The sequence below is a fragment of the Medicago truncatula genome, chromosome 7 (assembly GCF_003473485.1).
Source record: "Medicago truncatula cultivar Jemalong A17 chromosome 7, MtrunA17r5.0-ANR, whole genome shotgun sequence".
NCBI classification, from domain to species: Eukaryota; Viridiplantae; Streptophyta; class Magnoliopsida; order Fabales; family Fabaceae; genus Medicago; species Medicago truncatula.
The window spans coordinates 30,763,298-30,776,937 of record NC_053048.1 but is presented as its reverse complement, the minus strand read 5'-3'; the positions used below and the strand labels follow the sequence as shown (position 1 = coordinate 30,776,937).

Below are 13,640 nucleotides of genomic sequence, written 5' to 3'. Positions count from 1 at the left end.
CATTGGATTGAGGTGAGGGCATTGAAGTTGAAAAATGGGTTGACGTTGAAGTATTGATTGACACCAACAATGCAAACCAGTTGTGCGATTTCAAGAGAAACCCTAACCTAACAATGCGGCAAGTTCTAAGCGTGCTGTTATAATTACTCTATTGTTAATGGGCCAAATTTGGAGATATGCGGGCCCATGAGGTAACACCAAGTGAAATTATTTAATAGGCCCCTTTGAATACTTATAGGCACCTCAATTTTTTTTTTTGGTCAAGTAGTCTAGGGCTAGAGAAATTCACCTTAAAGATGAATAAATGGGGTGTCTGGGGTTCGAACCCCGGCCCCTACACATATTGTGCATTATCCCTTATCAAATGAGCTAAACTCATGGGGACGGCACCTCAAATTTCTGGACCCAAACTCGGTGCTAAACAAATTTTCCAACAATTTTTTGGAAATTTTTTTTAGTATAAACCAATGCTTGGTCGAACTCAGTGACATATTTGAGTTTATTATTATTTTTTTGGCTTAATTGAACATTTGGTCCCTTAACTTATTTTTTTGTTTCAATTTGATCCCTTAAACCTTAATTTTTTTTTTGTTGTAGATGTGGTTTCATAAGTTTATGTGTACCACTAAGAATTGGTCATACTAAGGATTTTTGTCGAATAAATGTTGTCCTTAATGTTGTAAGTATTTTTATAAGCATGGATGAGTTTCCGAAGGATGAGATTTTAGTTAAAAAAAAATGTTTGGATAAACTTTTTTATATCATGCTATCATTGAGTTCTTGTGACTAAACTTTTCTTTTTATATCATGCTATCATTGAGTTAAAAAAAAATGTGAAATTTTCAGCCTTCCATTATTTCCAATTTTTTATATCATGCTATCATTGAGTTCTTGTGACTAAACTTTTTTTTTTTTATTTCATTTTTAGATTTGCAAAATCGGAATCTTGTTTAGCTAAAAATTTAGGGTTAATCGTGCTTTTCCCACCTGTAAAATATGTCATTTCCGGTTTACCCCCTAGAAAATTTTTGGTTTGGAATCAGTCCTTTTAAAATAAAAACTTCCAGAATACCTCCCTAACAGGCCATTTAAAAACAAGAATTTTGGATTTTTTTTTTTTTTTTTGAAAATGGGCGATTAAGGGGTATCCTGGAAATGACCTATATTATCGGGCGGAAAAGCACTATTAACCCAATTTTTTTTTCCTTTGTGCTAGGTCTCTCTATCTTGAATAGTGGTCATTTTTGTGATTTTTTTTTTTTCTGACCCACTTTTCGAAAAAAAATTCAAGTATGACCCCCTTTGGAAAAAAATTCCCAAAATGACCCACTTTTGGTTTTTTTTTTTTTTTTTTGTCTTTTAGTGGCGTTCCCGCCACCTGAAATGGCGGGACTGGCCGCCGGAGCTGACATCCGTCGCGTCAGGCTGGCGCTGTTTATTTTTTTATTTTTTTTTCGTTCCCGCCGTTTCATCTGGCGGGACTGATTATTTTATTATTTTTTCGTTTTTTCTATTTTTCAATTAAATAATGATGATAAATAATAATAATAATAATAATAATAATAATAATAATAATAATAATAATAATGATAAATATTTAATAAAAAAACTACTTTCTCCGCGGAAACCAATTACGCCAATGTAAACTATGACCTCCCGTAGCACATAATTTATCTTTTTTGTTCCGTACGGGTCGTTGGTGTTGCTCTTCCGCTTCCTCTTCCTCTTCCTCTTCCTCTTCCACATCCTCGTCAAGAATTTCAGCATCATCATTAGTTTCCATAGCGACTTCATTTTGCATTTGGGAAGCTGAATTGGTCCAGATATCATTGACAAAGTCATCGTCATTAAACCCTGCTGCCAGATTTTCTATGGTATTTGTTTGTGAATTTGGCCATTGAGGTGCATAGCTTGTTTGGGGATAGTTGACAAAGTGTGGAGGGGTTGGTAGGTTGAACGAGGAGTATTGTGATTGGTCTGGATAACCGGTTTGTGTGGTGTATTGAGTTGGATTGTAGTCATCAAATGAATAGTTTGATGTTCGAGAGCTTTCTCCATGATGACTTTGTTGAGAATAGCTTGGATATGGGATTGGGGTGTTATGTAAGATTTGGTTTGTGGGATGTGGCGGTGATTGGTAAGTTTGGTTGTAGTTGTAGTTGGTGGATGGGTTAAAGGTTTGGTCAAAGTTAGTGGGTGGAGGTGTCATGAATTGGTTATAGGGTGGAGGTGTATTTGACCACATATTTTCATCTGGCACCGTATAAGTTTGTGGGAATGCAGGATAGTCACGCGGCAATCCTGGTAAAATTGATTCACATGCTTGCCTTGGGTTTGAAAATAATACTTGTCTAGAAAGCCACAAATAATCTCCGAAAAATTCCCAATACCATGCAAAATATTGACGATTTGGATAAACCTCATGGTTATACCGAACGCCGTGAAGTGCTAATTGATGACGTTGGTTCCAGTTTTGGACTTGACGATGATGCTTATCTCCCCACGAGCCTTTAATTCTATCTTTTGACAAATTAATTTTGTGGAAATCTTTCAAATTTTTTGGTAAGGAAGGTGGGTGTTGCGGTAAGCCAAATTGAAGCCTTACTCTGTCTGTCTGATGTCTCTCGACAATCTGAAAACAGATGAGATATGTGTTTGCAGACCATATCTGGCTTTCTTCTTCGTTGTTGTAATTGAAGTTGACATAAGGCCTCCAGGAGAACTGTTTAAAAAGAATGAATATTAGTCTTCAATTGTTGACTAAAAAGCAATGACTAAAAGAAAGTGTAATACCTGATCATATGTCATGGTGTCGATTTTTAAACGCGTACATACGAGATTATTCCGAGGATTTTCCACGAATTTATTACCATGTTCTAGCCATCTAGTTAATTTTGAAAATGTTATAATTAGTAAAGTCTGTATAAATTTATGTAAAAATTAATAAAAAAATAACATTTATTTTACTTACATATTTGCCAACGGAAGTTGTGCATGAGCTTGTGGTGGTATCCTTGGCACGGGAGCTAAGCATGACATTCTTGACCACGCCCATGCTTGCAAGAGAATTGTGCACCCAGGCATTTCGATATTGCCATATATTGCACCGTCACACAAGGATCTATATAGCGTGGCCAAGCAAGCTGAACCCCAACTATACTGTCCAACCTCCTCAGGTGATTTATCCAACAATTGCAAAAACGATAAATGTACAAGATTACCAGTATTATTAGGCATTATTCGAGAGCCTATCAAGTATAAGACATAGGCTCTAAACATATGTAGAGTCGTGGGTGGACCTGTCATACCAACACCGTTGATATATTCTTGAAGCCATGATAATCTTATACTCTTCCCGTCATGGCGAGAGTTTAATGGCTTACTTCCTAATATAGGTTCAACAATCTCCCACCCAACTTCTGTTTTACCGGTAATCGGTTCACCGTTAACCTTTAAACCAAGGAGCATATGAACGTCTTCCAACGTTATTGTACACTCGCCCGATGGAAAAAGAAATGTGTGGGTTTCCGGCCTCCATCTTTCACATAATGCGACAATTAAACGATTATCAACATTATATTTGTTTAAATTAGCAAAGTCCCACAATCCGGCTGACCTTAAGCTATCTTCAATGGTTGGGGGCGCCGGGGAAATCTTACGATGACATCGAACTCGAAGGTAATGTTGGTCTTCATTCTACAAAATATTAATATTGTTAATAATTAAGTCTTATTAATTATACATACAGAACATAATCTTAATAGAATTGATATACATAAATAATTAAACAAAAATAATTTTAATATAATTAACTTTCAATTAAAATAAAATAATATAAACTTACATTAATAGTTTCTGTAATATGACGAGATCTATGTTTGTTGCCTAAATAAAGGATGTCTCCCATCTTGATATTAGAAGGTAAGAAAAGCTTTACGGTATGCTTCTTTTGACAAGGAAAGAAATGTTAGATTGAGAGGAATTTTAAAACTGGTGTGTAGTAGTGTGAAACTAGAACACTGATTTTATAGAAGAAAAATTGAAGTCTTGAATTAATGTCCACAACTACTACTACTTTCAATTATTAAGTTTGGTCTTTTCAACCAATGCATGCATCAATTGTACCAAGAATCTTGAATTTGTATGCCTGTTCACGTTTGCAGAATTTGCCTTCCGTTACCGCCGTTCCAAACGGCGGGAATGACCGTCCTGTCCAATGAAAACTCAACACGTGTCCTCTGGTTCAGGGAAGGACTGTTCACGCGCCTGAAAAGCCTGTACACGCGCCTGGCAAAGACTGTTCCCGCGTCTGGCAACACTGTACACGCGCCTGCAAAGCTGATTTTTACTGTAGCGCGTGCAGGCTTTTCCCTTGGTCCCGCCAGTCCAAATGGCGGGAATGGCTTGGCCCAGTAAAAAATTGACACGTGGCATGGCATTTATCAGTTATTCCTCTATATTATGTGCTCTTCTTAACACTTAGAAACAAGCAAAATTATTTAAGAAAGATAACAACAATGGCACCCACACCAGAGAATGTATTTTTCATTGTCCACTACAATGGAAAAGTTTCAAGAAATCAATTTGGTTCATTTTTTGAAAGTGAGCAAAGAAAATGTTTTTATGTTAGCATCAAAAGCAACATTGATCATTTGAAAAAAAGAATAGAGCAGAAACTACATCTCACTGAATCTCAGGTGATATCTAAAATTATATATCGAGCACCACAAGCCTTCGTTCAAGGTCATATCCAGTATAATGACACCGAAATATACGACAACGATGACATTGCAGATATGTTTGCCACTCACAAATATTTTAATGCGGTTGGTTCCATTGAGTTATCGGTTATTATTGAAAACCGGGAGATTTCACAACCGCGTCAAACACCACAACCGCGTCAAACACCTCAATTGTTTTCACAAACACAATATGAGTTTGAACACCCATCTTCATCACAACAATTACCATACACCGAGCTACTCTCACAAACACAATATGAGTTTGACCCCCCTTCTTCATCACAACAATTACCGTACACCCAACCGTTTTCACAAACACAATGTGAATTTGAACCATCATCTTCACAACCACCACCGCAAACGCAACCACAAACACAAACCCGCCTAGAAGATCTTTTCACTCGTCAGTTTGAAGACATCCCAGACACCATTCAAGATCAAGAAGAAGAAACTAGTAATGAAAGTGAAAGTGAAGAAGACGAGGCACTTGAGCATGATGCGGATCAAGAAGACGAACATGAAAACAGAAATGAAGAAGAAAATATTTGGAGGAACATTATGGCTGGCACACAACCACAACCACCGCTACAGGCAGTGCCGATCAGAGCCGCTTACTGTCCCCCGTTGCATATGCGTAACGTTGACGTTGATGCTTATGATGCTCTGACTACCGACGATCACTGGAATACGAATGTTCCTGTCGATGGGGCTATTCAGGAAGGAATGACATTTCACAACAAAGAAGATTGTTTGCATGCAATCAAGTCTTTCCACATTCGACAATCGCTGGATTACGATGTTATACACTCAGATCCAACAAGATATGTCATTCAATGTACACTCGAGACTTGTCAATTTAAGTTGAGAGCTTCCTTTAGAAAAAAGACTGGCAAATGGAAGATTGGGACCATGATGGGTCCACACAATTGCACATCGACTTTAATGTCGCAGGATCATCGCAAGCTCAACTACAAGCTTATAAGCCAAAGCATCAAGACACTTGTGCATGCGGATGCCTCGGTAACGCCAAAATTGATCATTGCGCACATTAAAGAAAAGTTTAACTACACAACCACGTATCGAAAGACGTGGTTAGCAAAGAACGCTGCCATCGAATCTATTTACGGGAAATGGGAGGAATCATATAATGATCTTCCGCAATGGTTGAATGTGATGAAGGAGACGATGCCAGGGACCGTCTTCGATTTAAAAACGCAGATTGGCGAGAATGGAGAGACACAATTTCATCGTCTATTTTGGGCCTTCTATCCATGCATCAATGGGTTTAAGTATTGCAAACCAGTTGTCCATGTCGACGGGACGTGGTTGTATGGCAAGTACAAAGGAACATTGTTGCTTGCGGTAGCACAAGATGGAAACAACAAAACGATTCCAATCGCCTTTGCGCTTGTCGAAGGTGAGACAAAGGAGGGCTGGAGTTTTTTTTTGAAAAATCTAAGAAGGCACGTCACAAAGGGAATATCTGTCTGCATGGTCTCCGACAGACATGAATCAATTAAAAGCGCATTCAATGACCCAAGGAATGGTTGGCAAGCAACTGGTTCAGCTCATGTGTACTGCATTCGACACATTAAGCAGAATTTCATGAGGACAATCAAGGATGGAGATCTTAAGGATGTTGTCAATAATATGGGTAACAATATTATGTTACAGTTTTTTTTTATATCGTGTTATTATTAAATAGGTTCACTATCTAACTAATTGTTTTTTCTTAACATGCAGGATATGCCCTAAACGTACCCTTGTTCAATTACTATCATGGTGTAATCCAGGAGGCAAATCAGCGTGCATTAGATTGGGTGGACAATATTCCGAAAGAAAAATGGACTCAAGCATATGATGAGGGTCGACGATGGGGCCAAATGACAAGCAACATCGTTGAGTCGTGGAACTCTGTGTTTAAGGGAACACGCAACCTACCTGTTACACCTATAGTTCAATCAACCTACTATAGGCTGGCATGTCTCTTTGCTGATAGGGCTCAAAAAGCGTTTGCAAGGGTAGGTTCCGGAGATTTGTTCAGTGAATATTGCCAAAATGCGATTCAGGATGACATTGTTAAGTCCAACACCCATCATGTCGAACAGTTTGACCGAGAAAGGTATACCTTCTCAGTCCGTGAGACCGTCAACTACAGGGAAGGAAGGCCAATGGGAACTTTCAAGGTGGACCTACGAGCGGGGTGGTGTGATTGTGGGAAATTTCAAGCTTTACATTTGCCATGTTCTCATGTCATAGCCGCGTGTTCTTCATTTCGCCATGACTACACAACCCTTATTCCACCTGTGTTCAAAAACGAGAGTGTTTACTCCATCTACAACACAGCCTTCAAAGTAGTCCACGACAAGAGTTATTGGCTTCCATACGACGGTCCCGTGCTTTGCCATAATCCAAACATGCGAAGACTAAAGAAAGGTCGACCCAATAGTACCCGCATAAGGACTGAAATGGACGAGGAGGTGGTGGAGAGGACTCCAACGCCGAGACGGTGTGGGTTGTGTCGGCATACCGGTCATATTAGGAGAAATTGTCCGAGTTTAAATAATCGGTAGTTAATAACGTTATGTATTATGTGTTCAAATAAATTAATATATTTTTATCTATCATTATTATTTGTTGTGTTTTATTTTATGTAAAAAAATGCTATTTGTTCAAAAAAAAAATGTAAAATAATGCTGCCAAAAAAACAAAAAGAAAAACGAAAAAAAGATAAATTATGTGCTACGGGAGGTCATAGTTTACATTGGCGTAATTGGTTTCCGCGGAGAAAGTAGTTTTTTTATTAAATATTTATCATTATTATTATTTATCATTATTATTATTATTTATTATTATTATTATTATTATTTATCATCATTATTTAATTGAAAAATAGAAAAAACGAAAAAAATAATAAAATAATCAGTCCCGCCAGATGAAACGGCGGGAACGAAAAAAAAAGCAGCGCCAGCCTGACGCGACGGATGTCAGCTCCGGCGGCCAGTCCCGCCATTTCAGGTGGCGGGAACGCCACTAAAAGACAAAAAAAAAAAAAAAAAAACCAAAAGTGGGTCATTTTGGGAATTTTTTTTCAAAGGGGGTCATACTTGAATTTTTTTTCGAAAAGTGGGTCAGAAAAAAAAAAATCCATTTTTGTGATGTATATATGATGCAACTAGGAATATTTTTTCTCTTTTGAAGTGTGAAAGTAATGAGATATTTTTTAATAACTTCGTAATAATTAATTTGCATTTTGAGATGTTCTGAATGTTTACTAGACCTTACCAAAATATTTCAGTATTTCAGAGAGGTATATATGTTATAGTTTATTAGGATTGTCCAGCTAAATATATGATGAGTCAGTGTTAGCCTTGTGTACCAATCATAACCTGAGATTGGGTCCTGACAACTCTCCATACCCAATTTTTGAATAGAAGAAGTAAACAATCCTTTGTATAAGATGATATATAAGTTAATATAACATATATGAACTTCAAAACAAAAAACGTTCCAAGTCATAAATTAAAATGAAAAAAGTATGGCGGGCTTTAAGAAGTTCAAGTTCTTAGACCCTCAAAACTTAAAAGTAAAATATAATCAAGATTATGGCAGAAAAAAATATTACTATTTCCTAGTTCCTATGATTTGATCAAGTTCGCAAATGTTTCTCTATATGTATGTAGGCTTTTGAACAATAGGATTTCCACAAGGAAAACTTGACTCGTTGTGGAATATTAAATTCTGAATCACTTTTATGTACAGGAGGAATGAGGAAAGATGAAATTGTTAATCACTTTTTTATGAATGTGAATTCTTTGGGAATGTTTGGATTCATGTTTTAAATTGGCTTCGTATTGTGATGTTCCTTGTTCTCCTTCCGACCATGCTCTTTAGTTTGAAGGTTCGTTTTGTTTTCTAGAAAGGTGTGTATCTGTCTACGTTTGATATAATTTGCTTGCGTTTGGATTTTTGGGAAGGAAAATAATTCCATAATTTTCCATCACAAGGAGTTAACGTTACTTCACTTAGTGGTTAAAATCCACGGATTTGAATTTATCGTTTGAATTAAATTTTTTGAAGAATGGTCCTTCTGTTTGTATTCGATTTACAACTTTGTGATGGGTTCTCTCGTGATCTTGTTTTGATTGAATTAACTATAAATCAGCGCATAATTGTTACATTTCTACACTTCAAATACAATCAAGAAGATGGCAAAATAAAAATATCATTATTTCATAGTAGATGATCAAAATATATCATATTGAACTATCTATCACGACCAAGATCAATGTCGCTTATTTACACATGCATTCTTCTAATTTCAGCTCAAGTTCCCCCTTTAGGATGGAATTTGACTTTCATTCCCATTTACGATAGATTTTCCTACCATTTTGCCACGAAAATCTAATGTGCTTAGAGTTGGTGTTGCAGACCTTTAATCCGAAAATAAATGTTACACAAGAAGTGAAAGAACAAAACATAACACAAAATCACAAAAGAAAACATATGAATGCATAATACAAATGGTCAAAAGTCTACAGCATGAAGCTGAGCATGTACAGCATGCTATGCTAGGGTGGTGTCATTAAAATAGATTCTATTGCAATATGTATGTGCTTGAACTGGAGTAAATAAAACAAGATCAAGAATAATTTGTGCACATCTATCTATTTAAAATAAATGACAAATAGAAAGCTGAGTTTTGAACAGATTACAATCACTATGTTTATCTAAGGTTTCAGTTGTATTTAACATTTTTTATAGTATACAAGAAGGAATAAATTTATCATTCACACATGTTATGTTGTGAATCCGGTTCCAAAGAAAACCTTCACACCAATGAAATAAACAATGATGTGTGGAGCAAGTGATAGTGGTAATCAATGAGAACAAATGGTCTCCAAGCAAACAACAACAAAACAGCCTATGACTAGTATATAGCAAAACCACACAAAGAGCTAACAAGCATAAACAAGATAAGCAAGAAAAGGAAGAACAAAAACACCGAACAAGATTGTTGACCCAGTTCAGCCAATATGGCCTAATCTGGGGGAGAGAGCAGCTCTCCAATCCAATATGAGAAAGTGTTACAAAAGGTTACAAGACTCTAGCCTTCAAGCTTTACACATGAACAAACCCTAGATTCTACCCTTTGGTATTTTCCCACTCTCACACGATGAACCCTAAAACCCACGGTGATTACAATGTTTTTCCAAACCCAAGAGACACTCTCAACAAAGACACTCAACCCATTGGTTCCCTCCTTTGCTATCCAAGTTCTCTCTCAAAGCTCATACAAGCTCTCTCTTATGTCTTACTTCAAAAAAGCACAAGAACACTATATACTAGTCTTCCCCTGAAGAAATCGTGCCACGATTTCCCTAGATCGTGTCACGATCTGCAACGGTCCCCAGGTTGACCAGTCCTTATCAGTGATACTTAACGAGCAAGTTTCTGAATCGTGTCACGATTTCCCAAGATCGTGCCACGATTTGGCGTCCTGCAAACTAGCTCTCTGCCACTTGAAATCGTGCCACGATGCCACAATCGTGTCACGATTTCTCTGTTCTTCCAGACCACAAATTTGAAGCTAATATCAACATGTTATTATAACATGACAATGAGGAGGAGAACATTCCAATGTCTCAAGCCAACACCACAAGTCGGTGGGTAGAACTTATAACAAAAAAGTGTTATATTGTTTTGAAATTTGGTAATCCCAGGATCATGTTTAAAAAAAAAATATAGATGCTATAGCAATGTCATTATCGTGAAGTATTGAAATAAAAAAATTCTTAATTTTTATCAATTCTTGGCCTGTATTCAAGGTATATGCCCTTTCCAGTTCCCTTAGGTGCTCTTTGAATAATAGGAACAACATTAACATCAGAAGTGAACCTTTTCTTCTGTGTTTTTCTAGCTTTGTGATTTTGGAACCAATAAAAGATACTTAAGTTTAAAGTATAAAAAATATGCATACCTTGAATGGTATCTATAAAACAACAACAGAATTAACATTCACGTAGCAAAAGGTTAACTTCCTATTGCAAAACTGCACAGCCGAGATCCTTTTAATTAAAAAGACATAGTTATCAATCTTAATTGTTCGATCTCAGATTAATGGGGGAGATCAAAAACAGCATGAAACAGCGTGCGTTTATTACAGCCGAAAATATGTGTCCCGTCGTAACAAATGATTTCATCTTCCTATGTATCTCCGATATCTCTCCAATTTCACTCTCATCTCTGATTTTTAAATCAAACAAGTAAACAACCATTTGCACATGGATGATATGTAAGTTAATATATCATATATGAACTTCAACATAAATAAAGATCCAAGTCATAAATTAAATAAAGAAGATAGCAAAATGAAGAGTACTATTTCCTATGATTTGATCATAGTACAGAATGAAAATCTAACAAATTGTACACCATCCATCATACCGAAGATCAATTATCTATTTTGTTCCCTGGTAACAAATGCATTCTTCTTCTTCCTCTGTATCTCCAACTTCACTCTCATCCCCCATTTAGATAGAGTTTCATACCACAATTCCTTAAATAGCCAATGTGCTTGGAGTTGGTCTTGCAGACCTATAATTCAAAAATATCCATTAGTCTAGAAGTAAAACATAAAACAAAAGCACAGAAGAAAAAAAAAAAATGAATGCATAATGAAAGCGGTCAAAAGTTTTGTTAAAAAGAAAGCAGTATCAACCTTCAACCATGGATACGAGCCTGTACAGTACAACAGGCTATACCACGGTTGTGTCATTAAACAATAGATTCTATTGCAATATCAATATCATTATCATTAGGTATACATGGATGTGCTTGAACTAGATAGCTTAAATAATATTAATTTGCAAAAGTATTTAGCTTAAATGACAAATTGATAGCTGATCACTATGTTCATTTAATGTATATGTAATACAATGCTGAAGCAAATGAAATTAAAATAGTATGAAGAATTGAAATAACATTGGTTTTTCAAGGGATTGTTCTTAGCATATCAATGGATTGTAATTTATCAGTAGATCTATAGATATAGTAATTATTGTGTCCTATATCCCACCTTCCACTTTGTTTTATCGAGGGTTCCTTCGTATTTAACATTTTTTGTATTATATAAATGGAATTAACTTCTTTTATGAGAATCATTCTAGTTAATAATAATTAATATAAAACCAAAACAAACTCATTCATTCTATCCAATCGATTGCCAAACTATTAACAATGACCAATAGACAATCATTCATCTATGTTATTATAACATGACAAAGACTGTAAAACCACATGCATGAATTACCACATATTCAAACAACAAAAGATATTAGGAAAGAACTTACTTCCAATGAGTCGAAGTTGACACCAAACTTTCAACGTATAAGAACCGACATAGATTGTAAGAAGTTCTAATTCTCTCTGCTCTATTTTCTCTTTGATCATAGATAACTGCTTCATCATCTCCATAATAATCCAATATCAGGGTATATCCATTCTTAGAGAGATACAATGGCATCAACAATGTAGAATTCAAGTAATTGTCCATTGGAAGGTTATGCATTTCAAGATCAAAGTATCCAATTCTAAATAGTCGAGTCCAAGACTCTCGAATTCCAAACTCATTCATTTTCCAAATAACAAATTCAGTTCTCTTGAAATCGTGCGAAAAGCAAATGTGGTCCGAAAGAACTTGAAGAGTTGGCTGAAAACATGGCACCTCATCAAAATCGGAAGGCAACAAAAATTGCATGGTTGTCTCGGTCGAAAGATCAAGGGAAACAATCACGAATCGATTAACATGAGTAATAATCTCGTAATCATAAGAAGGATCAGCATAGTCCACAACAGCCAAGGAGCAAACAGTGCCACTCAAATGCACGACACTATTCCAAAGAATTAAAGGGAAATTGTTAATATTTCTCCAACAATCATCATCATCCAAACTGAGAACTCTGACCTTAATTTTCGATGAAGGGTAGCTTCTTTCCCCAACGCGAAACTCCACCACCTTGTAAGTTCCAGTTAACATGTCAAAACCAAAAGAGAAATTTGAAACTTCTGATACAGGCTGACGAAGGGAATAGTCAAATCGAGTCCCAAATGGTTCAGATCTTGTACCGGTGGCAGGGTTCCATATATAAAACCAGTACCTAACATACCTCCCATTCCTCCCATTCAAAGTATTGTACAGAAAGCATAGCAATCCGTTGCAAGAACCAATTAGCTCCATGCGATTGGAATTCATACCACCACGGTGACGATCACCGGAAAAAGTAAACGGCTGATTCTCCAGCAAACGACGAACCGGTAAGGTCTTGACACTACTCATAACATATTCTGAATTTTTTTCTGTGAGAATGAGGTGTGGGTATTGAGAGGAATTTTTAAGGTGTTTTTTAACGAACTCTGGATCGGAAATAAGAGAGTTTAATGACTTGCTAAGACATTTGAGGGGAAAGATGGTTTGGACGTCAAGGAATAACAAGATTTCGACGATTAGATCGTCCGGAAGGAACTGTCCTATCGGCTGCAGTGCATTGGATTGAGGTTGCTTCTTAATCGGAGCAGTATCCATCATGGCAGTGATATTGAAGTTGAAAAAAAAAACCTTAACAGTTGAAGAACAGAAACGAAACAGTACACAAAGTCATTAGAAACACCGGATCGTACCTTGAGTGATGATCATAATAGAGGGATATCCATCATAACACGGGTTCACGTAGAAATATTGATTGACACAGCTCAGTGAATGAAAATCAGCTATGCGACAATGAAAAACCCTAACTTATGATTGCAGCAAATTCATTGCTTGATATTATAACTCTCTTGTAAATGAGCAAATTCTCCCTCTCGATAATCAATTCATTTGTTTTTGATTAGAATGAATTT

The 13,640-nt window shown here is 36.4% G+C and overlaps 1 protein-coding gene across 1 annotated transcript; it reads right to left on the bottom strand.

The window, feature by feature from the left end:
• Positions 1-12,090: 12,090 nt before the first annotated feature.
• On the bottom strand, positions 12,091-13,326 carry LOC25498658 (F-box/kelch-repeat protein At3g23880). The gene has a single exon (XM_024770948.1). It carries the CDS (start codon positions 13,324-13,326, stop codon positions 12,091-12,093), a length of 1,236 nt encoding a protein of 411 aa, XP_024626716.1.
• Positions 13,327-13,640: the final 314 nt, after the last annotated feature.